General features: G+C 44.0%; 1 protein-coding gene and 1 pseudogene across 4 annotated transcripts in view; one reads left to right on the top strand and one right to left on the bottom strand.

Annotated features, from left to right (window-relative positions):
- The window catches only part of SHROOM4 (shroom family member 4), a 257,265-nt gene that overhangs the window by 198,037 nt on the left and 36,082 nt on the right, over positions 1 to 23,146 (top strand). Inside the window, exons 1-4 of one of the 4 annotated variants that reach the window (XM_053202330.1) lie at positions 8,865 to 9,322; positions 11,293 to 11,334; positions 14,184 to 14,318; positions 16,689 to 19,185. In XM_053202330.1, coding sequence (XP_053058305.1) covers positions 14,263 to 14,318; positions 16,689 to 19,185 — 2,553 coding nt within the window. In that variant the 5' untranslated portion in view covers positions 8,865 to 9,322; positions 11,293 to 11,334; positions 14,184 to 14,262. Of the gene's footprint in view, positions 1 to 8,864; positions 9,323 to 11,292; positions 11,335 to 14,183; positions 14,319 to 16,688; positions 19,186 to 23,146 lie in introns of those variants that run through there. The other 3 variants (XM_053202326.1, XM_053202328.1, XM_053202327.1) reach the window with 3 other exon arrangements.
- Positions 1,937 to 2,036, bottom strand: LOC113597590 (uncharacterized; annotated as a pseudogene).

The following is a 23,146-nucleotide window of genomic DNA, read 5'->3' as shown; positions in this document are numbered from 1 at the left end:
TTTATGAAGTGAAACTTCAGAAGAGGAGATAAATGTATGGCAGCTGCTCTCCAGCTCATATCCCCTTCAAACAGGGAAGATGTGAGCAGAGGATTGCCCTCTTGGTTCTGGGACCTTCCTCACCATGAAGTAGTATGTTCCCACCCACCCCTGGAGCCCGCATTCTATTCAGGCAGCCCCTTATATTGTGTATACAGCCACTGACAGTTGAAGAGAGTCTCCCAGCCTGCCCTGGAAGACAAAAACCCATTTAAGTCAAAGCATCAGCAGCCAGTATTTTAAAGAAGCCATTTAAAAATCTGTTTTAAAAAATATATGGTAGCATTCTTTAAAGCAATGGCTTTCAAACTTGGGTATGCATCAGAATCACTTGGAGGGCTTGTTAAAATTCAGATTGCTGGGCCCCACTCCCAGAGTTTCTGATCCAGAAGGTCCAGAGTAGGGCCCCAGAGTTTCATTTCTAACAAGGTCTCTGGTGATGCTGATGCTGATCTATATAACAAACTTTGAGAACCACTGTTCAGGGAAAAAACACAGGAATTTGGAGGCAAAGAACTTCAGTTCAAGCCTTGTGTGATTTATTTCACCTCTGAACCTGAGTTTCTTCTTTCCTGAAGTGGAGTTTATAAAGTTGTTTTAAGAATTAAATGGAATGGTGTCTATGAAAGTTCTGTGTGAACTGTGAATGTGGTGTACAAATATTAGCAATCAGATGGCTTTACAGATGGTACTTACTGCCATACACCCCCACCAGATTCTCCTGTGGCTTGTCCCCTCTCCATGCAATTTTGTCCCACCAAGTTCATGAGGCACTTGGGAAAAAACTATAGTCAACAAGGCCTTGAGTAGCAATTTTTTTCAATCCACTGGGCACAGCCTTGATGCTGACTTTGACTTGACCTTTCTTTTCCTTTGCCTGGTCTCCTTCAATTTGCCCCTTGTTCTTCCAGCCCTGGCCACCTCTGACAGCAAAGAACAGCTCCCATTGCTAATATTGTGGTAAAAAAAAAAAAAACTGTCAGATGGAGGTTTTTTTAATTAGTACAATAGACAGAGGAATCCACCACCAAAGAGCAAAGCATTTGTTGGGGAAGCATTTTGTTAGGTTGGCGGGCTCTAGGCTGATTTATCTGAGGGCAAAATACAGATGTTTGAAATAGTTAAGTATACGAGTATTACAATTATACAAGTATTATGAGTATTGCATATTCCTAACTTAGGAATGTATCAGACAGTTGCATCAGATGATTGTCAGGGTAAATGATATGCCCATTAGAATGGTGTCTTTTTTCTTTGAAAACTTTTTCTCATTCAGCTCTAATACATGTGTAGCGTAGAAAGCTTTGAAATTTTTTAAAGGTATAAAAAATAAGAATGACCCTTAATTCTGCCACACAGAGACAAACACCTGCTGGTAAGATATTGATGTATTGGCATTCAGCCCTATAATATGTGTAGGCTTGTATATGAATATATATGTACATCCATATATATTTTTTGAAATGGGCTGATACTATGTACAGGTTTGGATGCTTTTTCTTTCACTTGCCATTATATTGTGAGCCTTTTCCAGGATCATTAAGTAGTCTTGAGAAACATGGTTTTTAATGGCAGATTATTTTTCCTTCATGTAGATGTACAATACCTCCCTTAAGTCTTCCTAAATGTTGGACAGTTAGGATATTCCTGTTTTTACCTTTATAAATAACTCTGCAGTAGATGACACTTCATGTACACAAATCAATGTGTGCATCTCTAATTGCTCTCTTAGGGTAGAATCTTAGGAGTGGAAAGACTGTATCAAAGGGTAGGAACATTTTTTAAAACAGATATAATTCACATATCATAAAATGCATTACCTTCAAGTGTGTAATTCAGTGGCTTTTAGTATATTCACAAGGTTGCACAACCATTAATACTGTCTAATTCCAGCGAAGAAAAAATGGAGTGCTTCATAAATTTGCATGTCAGCCTTTGCAGGGGCCATGCTAATCTCTGCATCATTCCAATTTTCATGTATGTTGGCTGAAGCAAGCACAATAGGAACATTTTGATGTCTCTTGATATCCACATTTCTTTCTAGCAAATGTATACCCATATCCCTTCCCACCCAGGAATGTACAAGAATGCCCATTTCCCTGAAATTTTACTGACACTTAGTTTAAATATATATATTACCAATATCATTGAAAGTGACAGGGCGCCTGGGTGGCTCAGTCGGTTAGGCATCTGACTTAAGCTCAGACCATGATCTCACAGTTCCTCAGTTCAAGCCCCATGTTGGGCTCTGTGCTGATAGCTCAGAGCCTGGAGCCTCCTTTGCATTCTGTGTTTCCCTCTCTCTCTGCCCCTCCCTGCTTGCACTCATGCATTCTCTCTATATATATCAAAAATAAATTTAAAAAACATTTAAAAAATTAAAAAAAAGAAAATGACATTTTATTGTTTTGTCTCTTTGATTAGCATGTCTTCTTCTCCCACCTAAACTCTAGCTGTTCTACAGGGACCTGTCATCCATGGTCTTTCCTTTGCACACATTTACCATGGGCAGTCATAGCCAATGCAGCATGTCGGCTGCCTTCTCTCAGAATAATGACCACATGTCCATACCCTGCCCTAACCTCTTTCTAGCGCTGTGGCCCAGACATTGAGCTGCTTGCTGGGCATGTCTATCTACATAATTTGATAGCATGTGAAACAAATTCATGTCTAAAATCAAACATTTCTCTGGCTCCTGCTCCAACTTCCCTATCTAGGTTGGCACTACCACTTTTCTTCCACATGCTTCATGGTCATGTTAACCCCCTTCTCATATTTAATGAGTAGTCCAACCTTGTTGGTTCTGTGTCTCATGTTCTCTTTCCGTCTTTCCCTTCTGTCGTATCCCCACTGTCGTGTTCTAGCTCTAACTTTTATTGTATCTATTGTGTAAGCCTCCTCACTTCATGCTTTCAGTATTTATCCACACAATTCAACCTACACATGACTACCAAAATAACCTTCCCAACATACTGCTTTTACCATGTTGCTCTCCTATTCTGTATCTTCCTAAGCCTCTCTCTTGCCTATTGGGTTATGTGAGGTAAATACACTGACACTTAAAGCCCACCGTTTTCTTGCATCATTTTAACTTTACTTCCTGTGTGCCTTATATAAACTGTGCTTCATTCAGCATATTCCTTCTTTTCCCACTCTTACTTATGCAAACCTGGCATGACGTCTCCAGTCTCCTCCAGTTTAAACCGAGTCTCGGTTTAAACTGGAGGAGACTGGAGACGTCATGCCAGGTTTATATATACAATGGAATACTACTTGGCAATGAGAAAGAATGAAATCCTGCCATTTGCAACAATGTGGATGGAACTGGAGGGTATTATGCTAAGTGAAATAAGTCAATCAGAGAAAGACAGAGTTCACTCATGTGGAACTTGAGAAACTTAACAGAAGACCATGGGGGAGGGAAGCGTAAAAAATAGTTTCAAACAGAGAGGGAAGCAAACCCAAAAGAGACTCTTAAATACAGAGAACAAACTGAGGGCTGATGCGGTGGGGGGGTATGGGAGAGGGGGAAATGGGCGATGAGCATTGAGGAGGGCACTTGTTGGGATGAGCACTGAGTGTTGTTATGTAAGTGATGAGTCACAGGAATTTATTCCTGAAACCAAGAGCACAATGTATACGCTGTATGTTAGCTAACTTGACAATACATTGTATTAAAAATAATAAATAAACTGAGTCTTCAAGATTTAGCCCAGAGGCACTGTAAGTCTTCCTTAATTAACCTGTGCTTTCTCCTTTTTTAAACCCTCATTTTGTTAGCATTTCCTTCAATGACATATCTTTCTGGTTAGGGTTTAGTGGTTACTTAGGTATTTCTATTCATCCCCTCTCACATTGTAAATTCTTTAAGCACAGGGATTATATCATCTTCATTTTGGCATGTTCCATAGTACCTCTCCAAGCACCTTAAATTGTGGATGGAAGCTCCATAAATGCTTGAATAAGAGAATGGTGAAGATTGCCGACTTTTTTAAAAAAATATATACTACTAATGAGTCAGTTTCAGGAATGAACTCTGTGTTAAGAAGGTACAGATGCCAAATGACCCAAATATCATGGCTTCTTCTTTCTCCCTCACTCTCCACATTCAGTCCATCAACAAGTACTGTCAGCTCTACCTCTTCAAGATCTCTCGAATCAAACTTCTTTTCTCTACCCTACTGCTTCTTCCCTAGAACAAACCACTATTATCTCTTACCTATGAGAGCCTTTTTAACTGGTTGCCTGGATTCTACTCTCATCCTGCTTAAATTCATCAGCCAAGTAAGATATTTATAAAATGTAGATCATGGTAGTCCCCTGCTTAACAATGTCCAGCAGCTTCCCATTGCACTGAGAATTAAATGCATACCTCTTACTTTGGCCTTTGAAAACTCTACAATCTGGTCTTGGCATTTTCCCAACCTCATCTCCCACTGCTTTCCACCTGGCTCACTGTGGTCCAACTCTGCTGAGCATTGACCCTTCCTCATTTTCATGTTTGCACAAAGCAGAGGGAGTGGGTACTGTTGGTTCTACCAGGGTCCTCACTATTGTTGGCTATTGTCATAGGGCTCCATGTCCTTCGTAGTGGAGATGAGTTGAAGACTGGCCAGAAGTAATTCTAAGGGCTTTGAGACTTAACTTTAGGAAAAACCTTTGTGGGTTTCACCATCTTCTTGAAAAAGTGGCATCTCCAGTACTGAGTCTAAGCTGAAGAAGATATTTGGCTTAAAGGGAAAAGAAAGGAAATCTTGTATTATTCCCATATCTTCCTTCCCAAGGGATACTACAAATATTACTAATAGAAACCAGAGCTGGAGGACAAACATCCTCCACCTTCTTTATCACTCTGGGTGTTGGCTTAGGAAATTGGGCATCACACCAGAAGCTGGCTCAACAGATGATTCTCTGTGAACCTATTGTCATTTTCCCTATATTCTCTCCTGAAGTCTCCCTCAGCCCTCTGGTGTTTCACTCTTAGCTTTTGTATATACAGCGAAGTGAGAAAAACTCTCTTTCATTATTCAGATTCTTGACTTGCTCACCTTGTTTCTAGAAGCTGTGAAATATGAACCGTCAACCTTCTTGCCTTTGGGATCATTGACAACAAACAGTCTATGATGGCTATGTCTTATTAGACTGTACATAGAACTAAAATATACTCTCTATCCCACTCTGAAAGAGAATTACAGGTACTGTGCTTCTAAAATACTAAGTATTTTTTAGCCCCTAATATTTGCAAAGCTCTCCTGCATCATTCATAGGTTACCTCTTTCCAGCCTTCTTTAAAAAAATAGGTGTCCCCCTGTTTTAAAGATTTCAATGTGAAATTGATACATGAAAACAGAAGGTCAAATATAAAGACCCTTATCAGATAAAGTTATCATTCTCTAATTGGAGAGCCCAAAGGTACCTCCTGACACATACAACAGCATTTGAGGGAGTCTTTATTTCCACTGCAACATTCCCTTTCTTATTCACTGCCCTTGGTTTCCTTTTAGCCAGGGATGGATCCTGAGATGGAGGGTGGAGAGGTGGATCCAGCATATTTACATGAAAGAGCTTGACCTGACTGTTCAGAGAGGTGAGGGAAGGTTGGAGGAGGTAGGGAATGTGGGGAGACAGAAGTATACCAAAGACCCTCCTATGTAAAATACCCACATTTCAGATGACCGAAACTTTGACTTTCCCAGACAAGAAAGCCACTGTTGTAAAAGTTGTCTTTAAAATTATATATACACATACACACACACACACACACACACACACACACACACACACACACACGTTCTCTCTTGGTTTGGTCTGTAATAAGAAAGGGTCCCTGGATCACCAGGCCACAGGGTCCCCCACTAGCAGTGGGGTGTGAGTGGACCTTAATAGCTCTGTATCCTTCCATGGTGATCAAGCAGCTTTTCCCCTATTTTGTCAGATAAACAAGCCATGCATTGTTCTGTCCACCGGTCTGTATGCAGGCTTCCCTTCCTGCAGAGCTGGCCAGAATAAGCTTGGACTCCTTCATGTGGGGCAAGTGGAATGTACTGTTCAGGGGGAGGCTGGAAGAACCACAGAAAGTAAACAAAACTAGTCAAGGACACTCTTTTGTGCTTCTCCTTATCTAAACACTTTCAAAAGAGGAAAGAGCCTGCAATAGGTTATATCCCAGACCTCGGATTAAGCACAATCCCAAGCAACACAGGCCATGTTTTCCTTCTTGCCCTGGGTTGGGGCAAAGCCATGGTTCTCTTTCTCTGTGTGCCTCTAAGTATTGCTTAATGGGTCTGCTGGGAGCCAGAATCAGAGATGGGTAATGCTGTCAGAAGATACTGGGGCAAGAGCCCACTAAGGCACCCCAACCAGAATTTTTGCATCTCCCTCTCCTCATCTCTCACAAGTGTTTACCAGAGGACTCTTCTGGAGCTAGCTTCTGGCTTATCTGCCACTTTCACCTTCGTGTGCCCATCCTCATCTTGCATCCATGCCAAGTTCTTATTTTCTGAGTGCTTGGGAAAGAAGCAGTCATCTTTACCTTCCCCCAAATATAGGAGGTTATACTTGATAATGTAATCTGGAACTCAGCATTGATAAGTGAGAGGATTCCCCTTTTACCCTCACCTCAACCCCCAGCCTCTTTTCCAAATCCCAAATTAGCCACACTGTTAAGTGTTCCTATTTTATCTTCCTTTGCCCAAGAATTTTTCAGGTATATTCCACCTGTGCCCACCTGCCTATCATATCACCTCATTTGGTGATTCTGCATCTCCTCTGCCTGCCCCCACCTGTACCTCAGGAAGTCCCATGAACATGCTTGCTCCTCTACTCATAATTTTCTCAGCCTCACCTGGCTACAGACAGGACCCAACTCCTATCAAACTCATTGTTCTTTATTTTTTTAGGATGTGGGGATCAGCAGATCTCATCAGGAAAGCACTGTTTTGCACTGGGTTGCTCAGTGAAAGGAGGAAGGTACTTGATAACCAGAAGATTAGGGAAGGCTGGGCACCCAGGCCTGAGGAATGACATGAGAAGAAACTGTTTATCCTCATGCTTTTTCATACCAAGAATCATTCTTTAGTATACTGTTAATGGTACTGTATTCCCCAGTGTATTGTCAAAGGATGGTGATCACACCAGCAGCATCAGCATTACTGTAGAGCTTGTTAGAAAGTTAGATCTGGAGCCTGCTCTAGACCTGCTAAATCAGAATCTGCATTTTAGCAAGATCACAGGCGATTAATATGCCCATTAAAGTTTGAGAAGCTCTTCTCTAGAGTATAGGTTTGGCTTTTGAACCTTCTTTTCTTCTTTTAAATGTTTTAATTAAGTTTTTATTTAATCCAAGGGTAGTTAACATACATCCTTATGTGAGCTTCAGATGTACAATGTAGTGATTCAACACTTCCGTATGTCTTCCGGTGCTCATCCCAACAAGTGCATTCCTTAATCCTCATCTCCTGTTTAAACCATCCCCCCACCCACCTCCCCTCTGGTAACCATCTGTTTTGAACCTTCTTTAAATTAGTCCTTTCTCATTAATCTTCATTTGGAATGAAGAAGTCATTTTTCATGCTATTAACAGTACTTTGCCCATTGCTATTTTGTGTAGAAGATAATATTAACAGAAGGTACCATTTGTTGAATGCCTGCAGATGAGAAAATGAAGGCTCTGTGACATACCCAAGACCAAACAAGTAGTGAATGGTAAAGCTGAGACTATAAGCCATATTATAAACCCATAAAATCCCCAAACTTTGCCCATACAGTACTAACTACCAAAGGAGGGCCTATGGGCTTACTTGGATGGCACCTGTCTTTTAGGGAGTAGACAAAAAGTCAACCCAGACTTCACTAGGTGGTACAGAGGAAAGAGAAGGGAAGGGGCCTCCAGGCATGATTTTCCCAGAGAGAAATGGCCTGAGCATACTTCTTGTCCTGAGGGAGCTCACATAAGCCTTCTTGGGCCAGAAATTGCTGGAATTAGGACCAGATGCCAAGGGAACCTGGAGTGGGGATCAGGAGTATTACAAAAGGAAACCCCCAACCCTAAATCCCTGAGAGAAATTAAACCCTGATGTCTGATTTGGGGCTTGGGATATACAACAAAATCATGTGGGGCCACTCTGGTTTCTGGCTATCACATAGGTCAGTGAGGACATCATTTGAAGCCCCAGCCTGGGGCCTAGGACTATTACATCATAATATGCTATAGCTGGAAGGGTTGTTTGTGACAATGGAGTCCAATGTTTTATTTTACAGAGAGGAAACAGAAGCTCAGAGAATGGGAGTAAGTTGTCAGAGTTCAGAGAATTCATGGCAGGGCCAGGGATGCTGACTCCAAGCACCACCATCTCAGTTGCAAAATGAAGTTTTCTTTGGATCTTCCCAGGTGCCCATAGGAAGTGCAGACCCTGTAAATATGACTGAGACTGGTTTGTAAGTCTGTATAGCTCAGCAGGACATTCACCTTGGAAAATCTCTAGGTCACTATCCCCCAGCCATGTAAAATAAGCTGTAGTACTTACTACTTGCTCTTCAGGACCTGGAGTCTGCTAGGCTTGGCTGCTCCAGGCTTTCCTTTTCTGGGGCCCAGAGGACCCACGGAGATGGCTGGGTGGGGTCAGCTCAGTTCAGGAAGCACAGGAATTCTTTTAAGTGTATGTGTCTGGGATATTTTTCTCTCTTACTTACGTGTATTTTTAAAAATTCTTTTTAGACACTAGCTTTATCTTTCCCAAACATCATTTCCTTGCTCCTTTCCTGAGTTCTAGCAGTGGCTGGGGGCCCAGCTTCCTTATTGGCCCCTGAGCTGTGGAAGGGGGTGGGCCAGGGCTCAGAGGAGGCTGGAGTAGGGAACAGAGGGACTGTTTATGCTTCTGGAACTGCCTTTCATCCTTCCCTTTGCCACCAGGGTACTGGCTGGTTTCTGGAGCAGCGTCTTCACTCCTGTCCTGCTCTTGACACTGGCTTTCCTTCCTCTGGCTGTGGCTGCATCTGGGTCCAACGGTTGATGGCCATACCTTGCCTTCAATGCCACTCTTCTCTGTTCTTGGAACTGGGACCTGACTGTGCCTGAGCCCTTTGCATCGCACTCAGCAGCTTGGGCTGATGGCCCCTCATCTCAGGAAGTCTTAACAGGAAGGCAGACGGGTCTCACCTAAGGGAAGATCCAGCCTGCAGAAAGAAGCACTAGGAGCTGGCTGGAGGGGTTGTTGAGCACCTGAGCTGGCTGGATACCCAGTTTTTCTCCTAAGCCATCTCCCCACCAGGAGCAACTTCCATGGTAGGTGCTGCTGGTAGCCATGGCTGCTGCCTCTCTTCCCCCTTCTGCTTTCTTTCTTCAGTATCCCTTTATCTTTGCTTTCTAAGAAAGGAACTTTGGAGTAATGAATGGTACGGTATGTGTTCATGACAGTACCTGAGCCAGTCTTGGGAGAAAGGGCAGGCACTGATGCCATTCCTTCCATGGCTAGGCCTGGAGCTGCATGTTTGGTGGTTGGCATTTTCTCAACTCTCTGCTTCTTTCTCTTCATCATTCTTCCCCACTGCCCGAAGAAGGTATGGCTTAAACTCAAGGACCACCAAGACTTTCCCTTTCTGACTGCTTCTTGTAGAAACAGCTAGGAGAAGCCTCAGATATACAAGCTTGTTGAGTCAAGTCCCTCTTTGGGGAGGAGGAGTCCTGTGGTATCCTAGAAAGGGCTGGAGGTTCTGAGCCTCATCCTCATTATGTGTGCTCTTGGCAAAGCAATTTATCTGCGTCTCTGTTTCCTCATCTGTAAACTGAGGATAATAATAGCTCTTACTGATAAGGTTGGAGTGAGGACTGAATCAACTAATATATACAAAGTGCTTAGTGCCCGGCACATCTAAGTGGTCAATTAATGGTCCCTGTTCTGTTTTTGTAAAGTTCATGGTATGTCAGGTACTACACTGAGTGGTTTCACACACAGGGTTGCATTTAATCCAGGCTATAATTCGTGAGTAAGGGGTTCTCTTCATAGTTTTACAGACAAAGAACCTACAACTCAGAGAAGTGACTTGCCCAAGGTAACACAGCCAGGAGTGGAATGTCAGTGTAGACTGTCTCCAAGTCTAGGGATGTTTAGTAATAATACTAGACTGAGTATTAGACACTATTGATAGTTTCCTCTCCTTTTCCAAACTAGGGCTAGAAGTCTCCAGCTCTGGCTACAGTTCCTCTGCTAGGATTTTCCTTCCCATAACTTGTGGTTTTCTCTCAGTGGTCCCAAATCCCTATTGCCTTGCTTCTGTCTCTTTGGGATTGTTTCCAACTCCTGGAGAGACCCTAGATAGTAGATGCCTTTGTTAGCTACATTTCAAATTGTGGCTGAGGAGTGGTGTAGCCAAACCTTGATAGCAGATAGACAAATCTGGTGGGAGTACTTTTGAACAATCCAGAAAGACAAGTCTGAGCTGATAACCTTTATTATAGTACGTGCTATTTATTGACCACTTGTTATGTATCAGGCTCTGTCTCAGATGCTTTGAAAATATTATCCCTAATCCTCACCATAACCTAGCCAGGTAAGGATTATTGTTCCCTTTTTCAGATAAGAAAACCAAAGCTCAGATGGGTTAAGTGCCTTGTGTACAGTCACACATCCAAATTGGTAGAGTTAGGATATGAACCGAGATCCACCTCACTCATGTTTGTTTCCTTCCTTACTGGCCTGATACAGTTGGTGGGATGAGACTGTCATACATGAAATGATGATGTGCAATATAAAACATAATATTATTATAAGATAAATTGTGAGGACTAGATTACTAAGGGCAAGCACCCTGGAGGACATGGTACTTGAGCAGCACCTTAAAGAATAGGTGGGATGCAGACTGACAAAATTAGAGGGGGATTCCAGCTGAAGAGAATAGTCAGAGTAATAACTAAGATAGGCTGAGGGCTTACCAGACCTTGTTCTAAGCATTCGACATACATTGTCTCATGTGATCTTTACAACCCCACGAATTAGCTATTTTATCCCCATTTTAGAGCTCTGAGAAGTGAAGTCACCTGTGCAAAGTAATAGTCTCATAAGTGGGAGAGCTGGGATTCAAACCAAGGTGGTCCATCTACAGAGCCTGTGCTAGATTCTATTGGAGAACCAATGGCAAAAGTGCAAAGTTGCTTACAGGACATGACTGGAGCACAGATATGGGAGATTGGGCCAGGTGGGTAAAGATAGCTCATAGACAGCTTTGAACATCTCACCCAGTTTATATTTGATGCAGGACAGGGGAAGAAACATGGAGCCAGGGAAGATTCTTGAATAGGTGAGTGCCACAATTCAATTGGTGTTTGATGTGATATGACCCAAAAGCAATTACTGGAGATGGAGCAATGAGAGACTGGCTGGCAGACTGACATGGTATTTTGGACATTATAGTGTTAAGGGCCTGGACTAGAACAGAAGGTGTTGGTGGTGGGTTCTGTGGAGAAGTGTAATTATGTAGAATAGAATCAATGAAAATGGAGAGAGAGAGAGAGAGAGAGAGAGAGAGAGAGAGAGAGAGAGAGAGAGGCAAAGCCAGAAAGATATAAAAGAAGACCCAGTAGAACTCAATGAAAGATTGGATGGCTGGGGGAAGATGGTATCAAGGCTGACCACTCACATTTTAAATCCTGGACTCTTCAGAAATCCTGGATGTGGAAGAAGGGCCCAAAATAAGAGAGGTGCCTTGTTCTCCACTGTATCTCAGCGCCTGGAAGCATAGTACCTAGTAGAAACACATGGCTCTTAGTATGTAGCAATACACAGTACTTCTGTCAGCTTTATCTACAGTTGTTATTGGATGACTACCAGGTAATATTAGCTGGAAAGATTTCTAACAACATGGCTTTGTGTGTGAAGCTCTGGAACAGGCACCCCACCTCCTCCTGCTCTAAGGTCTTCTTGTACCTCTAGATTCCCTGCTGGGCATTTTGAAACCCATAATAGAACACTATAGTTAAAAGTGGGGGCCTCACTTGGCTTTCCTCCCCATAAATCTAGCCAGTACTGCTGACCTGTGGCTCTGGTTCCTGACCTTTGACAAGCAGCTTCCCTTGCCCTTCCTCTTACACCTCCTTGTCCATGTCTGGCCTGTTACCACTCAACCCTTGTTTTCCCTAGCAAGGCTGTTCTCCTCAGGACTGCCTTTTTAGGCCTTGGGCCTCTAGAACCTTGTACTGCTGGGATTTTCTGTGTTTCTACTAGGGTGAGGGGCATTCCCAGCCAGGATGGAATCCAGCTCAAGTCTATCCACTACTGCTCCTAGGAGGTAGAGAGCTGATTTATCTCACTAGATTACAAGCTTGTTCAAAACAGGGGCCATTATCTTAGTCAACTCTGCACTGTTAGTGTCTAGCATGGAGCCTGCCACAGTAAATGACTGAATAAATTAAAGAGGCTATCATCTCTCTCTCTCTCTCTCTGTCTCTGTCTCTCATCTACTTATTTATCCTCCTCTTACTCTGTCATTCATCCCTTTCTCTATTACCCATTTCTCTCTACTATGTATTCCTCTATAATCTCTCTCAGTTTTCTCCCACTGTCATTTGTTTCCTCTCTCACTCTTTGTTTTTAATTTTTTTAATGTTTATGTATTTTTGAGAGAGAGAGAGAGAGAGAGAGAGAGAGAGAGAGCATGAGTGGGGGAGGGGCAGAGAGAGAGGGAGACAGAATCTGAAGCAGGCTCCAGGCTCCAAGCTGTCAGCACAGAGCCCGATGCAGGGCTCAAACTCACGAACTGTGAGATCATGACCTGAGCTGAAGTAGGACACTTAACTGACTGAGCCACCCAGGTTCCCTCCCTCTCTCACTCTTCTCTTTTCTTTCTTTCTTTCTTTCTTTCTTTCTTTCTTTCTTTCTTTCTCTCTCTTTCATTCTTTTTCTCTGTTTCCTTCCCTCCCCCTATCTAATCAACATTCTCCTTATCTTCTGGTGAATTACCCAGGTCCCACGTGTGCTCTTCCCCATGTCATTCTTCTCCACTTGTAAGGGTGGTATCTATTCACAGGGAATATACCAGAGGACAGGAATGGGTCTTGTCTATGCCAGTCAGTACAAGAGTATGGCTGCAGCCTCCAGCACCAGACACCTTGTGGTTGCCTCCAGGGCATTGGCCTCAGACCTGTATCCCTCTATGTACCCCCGCCATGCAGAGCAGACAGTCTCTCTGTCAGCCCAGCACTGCATCACTCACCACTTGGTGCTGTTTTCCCTGGCAGGAGTTGGGGCTCCTTGTCCCCCTCTGCCTACAAACTCAGGCATCTCACCTCTGTGCCCATCTTATCCTTCACTCCCTCAGTGCCTTCACCATGCTTTATTCGAATTAGCTCTCTTTCCCACTAATCTGTAAGCAAAGACTATGTTTGATTCATCTCTGTATCCCCAGAGCTATACACAGACGGTACATTGTGAAGTAAACATATAACAAATGCTTATCACAGGAACAAGTGAAAATTGGAGGATTTGCAGCCTGGTGTTGACTTCTTTGAACTTCTCTATCACTTGCCTATTTTTTTCTTTAAAAATTTTTTAATATTTATTTATTTTTGAGAGAGAGTGTGAGTGGGGGAGGGGAAGAGAGAGAGAGAGAGAGACAGAATCTGAAGCAGGATACAGGCTCCCAGCTGTTAGCACAGAACCCGATGTGGGACTCAAACTTGCTGACCACAAGATCATGACCTGAGCCAAAGATGGACACTTAACTGACTGAGCCACCTACACACCCCTTGCCTATTCTTTTCTTAGAGAAAAATGGGATGTTTGTCCAGATTGATTTTTTTCCTCAAAGACAACTTAGGGTAGGCTCACTGTTGATTGGGCAGCAGTACTCATTTATTCCACAAATACTTACTGAGCATCTACTATGGGTCTGGCACTGCTGTGTGTGCCTGGGATACACCCATGAGCAAGATAGCCCTGTGAAACTGACATTCTGTATATCCATGCCTCATCCTCAGCACGAAGGAGATTTGAGTGCTGGGAGCCGAAGAGGGCCACTAAGATTCCCATACCAGCTCCTTGCAAGATGTTTTACTTCATTTAAGGGAAAGAGGGGGTGGGGGTGGAAGCTGCATGGGAAGTGATTTCAGCTCTGGTTCCCTAAGCTGACTTCCTGTCCCTTTCTTGCTGTAGGAGAAACGCCCCTGTCAGTAGGCCACACTCATGGCATGTGGCCAAGCTGCTGGAAGGATGCCCTGAAGTGGCTACCACCATGCATTTCCCTTCTGAAGCCTTCAGCTTGTCCTGGCATTCTGGCTGCAACACAAGGTGAGTCCAGAACCCTCCCCTTCAAGATGAACTGGAGGGTAGACCATCTGGCCACTCCTACCCTTCTGCTCTAGTCCCAGATGCATACTATAGAGCCCAGAGTGCTATAATGGAAAATGGAGTGGGAATCCATAGTACCTGGGTTCTAGTCCTAGGCTACTTACTGCTAATTCTCTGTGACTTTGGGACAGTCCCTTTCCTTCTAGACAATGTTTCCCTGAAATACTGCACTTGGCTTGCAAGACACCACACTCTTCTACTTTTCATCCTATTTCAGTGGCTGCTCATTTTCAGTCTTTTCCCCTAGTTCCTCCTAATCCCCCTGGGTCTCAATGCAGGAGGGCACTGGGGCTCAGTTCTGGTTCTCTTCTCTAGCTACAATGACTCACTGGTGATCTCATCCAGAGTTCACCAGCTCTGTCACAGGGCCAAAGCCCTCAGAATGGGCACCTCTCTGAAGAACAGGGTCTATTTGCCATGAGGATCTCTCAATTCAGGGGGCCTAGTATTGTCTGTTGTGAAAACAGCTGCCCAGAAGGGGAAGAGAACTTTTTCTGCAAACTCAGAGCCCAGAGGGCTGCTGGCCTCAGCTATATTTTCCATTCCACAACAAGAACTTCCCTCTAAGAAGGAATTTCTGGTGATGAGGCTCAGGGAAGCTAAGGGTTGAGTTTGCCCCCAGTCAATGACTTTATTTAGCACCAAAAGACAGGAGCTCTGGGCAGAGGCAGTTCTGTTCTGGAAGAATACACTGAAACACATTCTTAGCTTGGCTCCTATTTGAGTGGGGGTGTGGTTGTCTGCAGCAGGAAGGGTGGTAGGGTGGGTGGCAGGTTGCCTTACTAGCAAGGAATTGATGGATTCTTAGTCCAAAAGTCACATGAGCAGAGTGGCTAAGTGGCAAGGCAGGAAGCAAGTATGAAGGGAGGCTGATCTGGGAATCTTGGGAGCCCTTGCCACCTCTCAGTTCTGGGTCTATGAACTATGGCCTTTCTGAGAACAGTCTGTGACCTCAGAGGTTCTAGGCATAGGGAGTTACTGGCATGACTTGGCTCACTTTGGCTTTGTTTGTGGGAAATGGTACTTAAAATTCAAGATTGTGTCTTATCCCGGTTCCTTCCTTGGTCTCCCTGGTTTGGCTTTGCTATGGGGGATGAGGGAGTGATGTGTATGCAGGGCCAACCATAATATCAACACTAGTGATACAGAGGGTGCTGATAACAATATAAATTAAAACAAAAAGCAAGAGAGCAGCAGCTAGCTGTGTATTGAACCTTTGCTAGGTGCCTGGGCTGCGACAAGAGCTTTACATTTATTAACTGATGCCACCAACAAAGCAACCTGATATTATATTATTATTATTAATAATACAGATATTATTATTATTCCAATTTAACAAATAGTATAGCAGAAGAGCTAAGACATTGGACTCACAGAGGCTTGGTTTCAAATTCCAGCTTTGCTTCTTTAGCAGCTATGTGAGCTTGTCAATTTACATTGCTAAGCTTGTTTTCTCAGTTATTGTTTGGGGGATAATAATCTGTCCCCTTCAGTCTGAAATGAGACATTGTAAAGTGCCTGGCACATTGTAGGTCCTCGGTAAATGGTCAGGATTACTACTACCAAGAAGAGAACCAGACACTGCCTAAATTCCAGCCCTGTCTGGGTCACAAGCTACAGCTGGGTGATCTTGAGAAAAGCACCTCCACAAAATCACTTCCTTTTGCAGGGCTCGCTTTACTCCAGCAATTCTCAAAAGTGTGGTCCCTGGACTAACAAAGAGTACCAACATCACCTGGGGACTTGTCAAAGGCAAAAATTCTCAGGATTCACCCAGACTTAACACTCTGGGGATGGGGCCCGAAAACCTGTGTTGTTTGGACAAGTCCTCCCTGTGCTTCTGATGCACATTCAAATTTGACTGCCAGTGATTTACAAAGTGGGCTGGCTGAAATTGAATCAACCCTTTAGAGTCTGTCTCTAATACTAATATTCTGTGATTGTCTCTCCTGGCAGAGAGCCACATGCTGACTTCCTAAGGACAGTGACAGGCCAGAAGCAATTCTAGACTCACTGGCGGCAGGGAAACAGAGCATAAGCCCCAGTGGAGTTCTTACACTTTTAGTCTTTGGGATCTTGCCCTCTCCTGTTTCCATATGTTGTTTTGTCTCCCATTTTACCACGTCTCTCTGGAGCCCCAGTATCCATATCTTTCTCTGTTTCCCTTCTTCCTTTTTTTGCCTTATCTCCTTCTTATTTGTGGCACGGGTGCCTCTGGGTTGTTCTGCCTTCTCCCACGGCAGGGCTGGCCATGGCGGGAGAGGGATGTGGTAATTTGGCTAACTAACCAGTGTGCCCTGTGTCTTGCAGTGACGTGTGTGTGCAGTGGTGTCCACTCTCCAGGCACTGCAGCACTGAGAAAAGCAGCTCCATTGGCAGCATGGAGAGCCTGGAGCAACCAGGCCAAGCTTCCTATGAGGGCCACCTCTTGCCCATGGATCAGAACATGTACCCCAACCAGCGTGACTCAGCCTATAGCTCCTTCTCAGCCAGCTCAAATGCCTCTGACTGTGCCCTTTCCCTCAAGCCAGAAGAGCCAGGCTCTGCAGACTGCATCATGCTAGGCCTGGGGCCAACAAAAGCTGCCAGTGGCCGGCCCAATGTGACTGAGACCTCTGGAGGTAGCCGGCGCACCACCAATGGGGGCCACCTGACTCCCAGCTCCCAGATGTCATCCCGTCCACAGGAGGCCCACCACTCTGGGCCTGCCAAGGCTATCAGAGGCCCACCACAGCCTCCAGTGAGGCGAGACAGCCTTCAGGCCTCCAGAGCCCAGCTCCTTAATGGAGAGCAGCATTGGACCTCTGAGCATGTGGACTCCTTGCAGCAGAAGGAGATAGTGAGCTTAGACACCATGCTATCCCCAAGGAACCCTAACAGGTTCTGCTGCCTCAGCGGGCAAGACCAAGTGACAAATGAGGGCCATCAGAACTGTGAGCTCAGCCAAGGTCCTGAATCCGGCCAGCAGGACTCTGAGCATCTACTGATGGAGGCCTCAGCCAAAGCCGTTGGATTCCCAAAAGTGTATGACAAAGCTTCCAGCATAGATTCCAGCCCACTCAAGAAGGCTTCAGCAGAACCAACTAAGGCTGCTTCTCTTGGCAGCCCTCCACACCTCACAGGACCCACGGGGCATCGTCATAGTGCCCCTGAACAGCTTCTGGAATCCCATTTACAGCATGTACACCTTGATATGAGGGGCAGCAAGGGAATGGAGCTCCCAACCGGGGAGGATGGGCATGAGTGGACTCTGTCACCTTTGCATAGCAGCCACACAGGGAAGAAAAGTCCATGTTCCTCCACAGGAAGAACCCAGGACCAGCCTAGCAAAGAGAGAAAGACCAGGCAAGTGGATGACAGGTCTTTGGGTTCAGGACACCAGAGCCCAAGCAGTTCCCCACATGGAGAGCCTGATGGACACCCTCCAGAGATAAGTTTCCGGGACCCAAACAGAGCCTGTAGAGCAAGCAGTGAATTAGCCAGCCAGCAGCCCTCTGCCTCTGGCTCCCTTGTTCAACAAACCAGGGATTGTTATTCAACCACTAAAGTAGCTGGCAGCATGGAGTCTACTGAAGAAGGGGACAGTGAACCCAAGGAATGTGGCCAGGTAGGTGAGAGACGAAATAGAGGGCCCCGGGGCCGCTCAATCCAAAACCGGCGTAAGAGTGAGCGTTTTGCTACCAATCTGCGTAATGAGATTCAGAGGAGGAAGGCCCAGCTCCAGAAGAGCAAGAATCCCTTGTCACAGCTGTGTGACACTAAGGAGCCAGTGGAAGAGACTGAGGGGCCCCTAGAAAGTACTCCACATTCTGCCTCGAACTCATGTCTTCTATCTTCATATAAAAAACCACCTAGCCCCAGGGACAAGCTCTTCAACAAGAGCATGATACTCAAGGCTAGGTCTTCAGAGTGCCTCACCCAAGCCACTGAGAGCCATGAATCTAGGACAGGCTTAGAGGGACAAATAAGCCCTGGCCAGAGGCCTGGCCAGCCCTCTTTTGGCCTGAACACCTGGTGGAAAGCATCTGACCTGTCCTCCTCAGACTCTGAGAAAACAAATGTTCACCGTGGAGTCTGTGGAGGTCACTGGAGATGGTCTCCAGAGAACAACCTACAGCCACATGTGGCACTATCCATGGAAGGCCCTTCTAACCCAAGTGACAGCAAGGAATTGAAGGTTTCTACTGCCCAAGCTGGGGAGGAAGCCATCCTCCTTCCCTTTGCAGACAGAAGAAAATTCTTTGAAGAGAGTAGCAAATCCTTATCTACATCACATTTGCCAGGTTTAACCACTCATAGCAATAAGACTTTTACCCAGAGACCAAAACCTATAGACCAAAACTTCCAGCCAATGAGCTCCAGCTATAGGGAATTGAGGCGCCATCCAATGGACCAATCATATCATTCTACAGACCAACCATATCATGCCACAGACAAATCATATCATTCGGTGTCACCCCTTCAGTCAGAAACTCCTACATACTCAGAATGTTTTGCAAGCAAAGGTCTAGAACCATCCATGTGCTGTAAGTCGCTGCACTGTGGGGATTTTGACTACCACAGGACCTGCTCCTACTCCTGCAGTGTCCAGGGAGCCATAGTCCATGACCCTTGCATGTATTGTTCTGGGGAAATCTGCCCTGCTTTGCGAAAGAGAAATATGATGCCAAACTGCTACAACTGTCGGTGCCACCACCACCAATGCATCCGGTGTTCAGCTTGCTATCATAATCCCCAGCACAGTAGCCCTGAGGATGGCAGTTTGGCACCTAGCAACACTCGGAAACCCAGGAAGCTGACAGTGCAGGTGAGGACTTGGTTCTTGGATACTTTTGCTTCCATTATTCTCTTGGTGAGGAGAAAGTGAGGCAAATCATTGGAAAATGTAATGATTACAATTCCTTTAAACTGTATAGCCCTGGCTTCTCCAAGTGGTAGCTTAGTAACCTTGGGTAAGACACTCAGCCACCAAAGTTGCAGTTAACCCATCTTTAGATGAAAATGACATTTGCCTCACAAAATGGACAGAACTGGGATGTATATCCTGACTGTAAAATTGGTATCTGAGTGACCTTGAGCAAGTAAGTCATTCAACCACCAAAACTTGCATTACATGACCTTTTAAAAATGTTATTTATTTATTTTGAGACAGACAGAGAGAGAGAGAGAGAGAGAGAGAGAGAGAGAGAGAGAACATGAGCAGGGGAGGGGCAGAGAGAGGGAGAGAGAATCCCAAGTGGGGTCCACACTGTCAGTGCAGAGCCTGATGTGGGGCTTGAACTCACAAACTGTGAGATCCTGACCTGAGCCGAAACCAAGAATCAGATGCTCAACCGACTGAGCCACCTAGGTGCCCCACAGGTACATGATTTTTAAAGGGGAAAAAAACAGAACTTTTACCTCATAAAATGGCCAGTACTGAGACAAGTCTTATTACCTCATCTCTAAAGTAGAGGAAAATAATGGCTGCCTCATATATCAGTTGTGAAGATCAAACAGGTCTAATGCCTGACAGAAAATAGCACTTATTCCCTTCCAATTCCTGCTTGAAAAACTACTTGGACCTGCAAAATTTGTAAATGTCCCCCAGGTTTTCTAAAGAACAAATCCTTATGCCCTTCTCCAGCCTATCTTTGTCAGAGGCCCAGGTCTAGACTAGCTGTTGTTATACTCTGGTTATAACCTACCCCCCACCCCCAAACACAGGCTACCACCAATCCCCCAAGGGACTCCTGAGAGGATCCCCTATGTCCTTACCAGCTCACTGCCAGGTTCCTTCCCCATGGCTTCCCTAGCGCCACCTTTTGGCTGGTGCACTCAAATCAGAAGTTAATTCCTGTGTTGAACTGTTGTTGCAGAGGCAGACACTCCTGAATGACTTAGTGTGTGGAGTTCTTCAATACACATTCTTTGAAGAAAAAAAAAGGAAACTTAGGGGTGAAAGAAGCCTTACACAAAAGAGTATATGCTATTCCTTTTATGTAACATTCTATAACAGCTATTCTGTGGGAAACGAGAAAACACTGGTTACCTACGGAAGGTGCCACAGAGATTGAGCAGGAAAACGCATGAGGGAACTTTGTCAGATGGTGGTAGTGTTCTGTATCTTGATAACCATTTGAGTTACACAGGTGTATGCATTCATTGAAACTCAACAAATGTGCACTTAATACTTGTGCATTTCCCTGCAAGTAAATTTTGCCTACAAATATTATAAACAAATATCAAACTTTATTTAATATGTATGCTGATGTTTTTGAAGTATATTGATGTATACAACTTATAGTTTTCAGCATACAAATGTTGCAAATATTTAGCTATTATCCCTAGAATTTCATGGTTTTGATGCTGTTGTAAATGGTATTGTTTTCTTAATGTCAAGTTAAAATTCATTGTTAATACTATATGGAAATACAATTTAATTTTGTATATTGGTCTTGTATCCTGCAACCTTGCCAAACTCACTAGTTCTAGTAGCTTTGTGGTAGATTTTAAAAAGATTTTCTATATAGACAATCATGTCATCTGCAAATGAAATTGTTTTTTATCTTCCTTTCTATTGTGTATACATTTTCTAGGGGAGGGGGGCCTTCTTGCACTGTCTAGGACCTCCAACACAATGTTTAGTAGAAATAGTAAGTGTGGCTAGTGTTCATTGTTCCTAATCTCTCCATATTAAGTTTGATGTTAGCTATAAGTTTTCATAGATGCCCTTTGACGGCTTGAGGAAGTTCCCTTTCATTCCTAATTTGCTGAGAGCTTTCGTCAGGAGCAGACGCTGGATTCTTTAAAATGCTTTGTCTATATCTATTGAAGTGATCTTATAGTTTTCTCTTTTACTCTATTGATACGGTGAACTCTATTGATTGGTTTTTGAAATAAGAACAAGACTAGATTTGCTAATATTTTGTTAGGGATTTTTGTGTTTATGATGATCAGGGATTTTAGTCTGTAGTTTTCTTATAATGTCCTTGTCTGGTTTTCATGACAAGGTGCTGGCCTTACCAAATATGTTGGGAGGTTGTTCCTCCTCTTCCATCTTCAAAAAGAGTTTGCATACTACTGGTATTATTTCTTCCTTAAATGTTTAGAAGAATTTATCATCGAAGCCATCGGGACCTGGAGTTTTCTTTGTGGAAATATTTTAAACTACAAATTCCATTTCTTTAATAGATACAGGTCGTTTCAATTATCTTTTTCTTCTTGAGTGAGCTTTGGTAATTCATCAAGAAAAATCTGTCTATTTTCTTTAAGTTTTCAAATTTATGGGGATAAATCTCTTTGTCACTTTAAAAATGCATCAAGAATGTAAGATAGATTGGTGGATGGGTAGAGGAGTGAATAGGTATGGAATCAGGCAGATGTAGTAACATAATCATTGCAGAATCTAAGTGGTGGGTATATAGATGATTGTAAACTTGTTCAACTTTTCTGGATGCTTGGAAATACTTAAGACAAAATTTTGAAGCAAAGAGGAGAGGAAATATAAAATAATGATTAAAAAATCACTGATGCTGGAACCAGACTGCCTGCATTCAAATTCCTAAGCTTCCCCATGTGAAAAAAAAATGCAAGTAATAACTTACTTCATAAGTTGGTTGAGAGGATTAAATGGTGGAACATGGGTAAAGCACTTAGAACAGTGACTACCAGAGAGTTATCATCTTTTAAGTGTGAGTTATTGTCTCCTAAACTAAAGGGAGATTTGAGCTTAGTTTGAAATGTTTGCTGAAAGAAGGTCCTGCGAGTAGACAGTAGAGGAAGTAGTCTGAAGTTGGGGGAAAGGATATGATGGCTTGCAGGAGTATTGGCCCAGAGCTGGTAGCTCCATAAGAGAAGGAGATGAAATGTGAAGGTTGCAGCAGTTGGTAGCAGCAATGCAGGTGTGCCTGTGCCCACACCATGCCTCTCCTTTTGTACTCTGAAGGAAGGGGACACAATGGGTTCCCAATGCCAGTTAGACCAGCTCAGCAAGTCTGCTTATACACTAGGCTTTCAGATATGTGAAGCCACTTCATGCCTGTTTCTTCCCCTGCCACCTGAACACCCACATGTACATGCCAGACATAGGAAAACTTACAATATGGGATAGGACACCCCAGGTCAAATGACCAAGGTGGTTGTGATGGTCAGTGGCTGTCTGAAGTAGGGTTGAGATTCTGCTCCTTATGGCCCTGAAAGAGGTTAGGGAGCTAATTAGCTCCTTAGTACTTGAAGAAAACTAAAATCATCATGCACTTACATTCCTCATACTTCATGCCAGTTAGTTTTTCACATATTATCAGATTATTTCATTTAACAATTGTTTGATATTAAGGTATAATAGGATCCCCATTTTTAAATAATTTTTTATTTTTTATTTTTTTATGTTTATTTATTTTTGAGAGAGACAGAGTGCAAGCAGGGAAGGGGCAGGGCGAGAGGGAGACACAGAATTCAAAGCGGGCTCCAGTCTCTGAGCTGTCAGCACAGAACCCGATGCGGGGCTCGAACTCACGAACTGCAAGATCACGACTTGAGCTGAAGTCGGACACTCAACTGACTGAGCCATCCAGGCACCCCTAGAATCCCCATTTTATAGCCAAGGAAGCTGAGGCTCACAGAGGTGACACATCTAGCAAGTGGCAAACACAAAACTTGAGCAACATAACCGTAACTGACATTTGAGTATCCACTTTGCACTCAGTATTATTCTAGGCACTTTATATGTATCAACTCATTTAGTCCTGGAAGCAATCGGGAAATAGGTACTGTTATTATGATGATCT

Source organism: Acinonyx jubatus, chromosome X, assembly GCF_027475565.1.
Source record: "Acinonyx jubatus isolate Ajub_Pintada_27869175 chromosome X, VMU_Ajub_asm_v1.0, whole genome shotgun sequence".
NCBI lineage: Eukaryota > Metazoa > Chordata > Mammalia > Carnivora > Felidae > Acinonyx > Acinonyx jubatus.
Note: the sequence above shows the minus strand (reverse complement) of the source record. Positions and strands in the feature narration are given on the sequence as shown.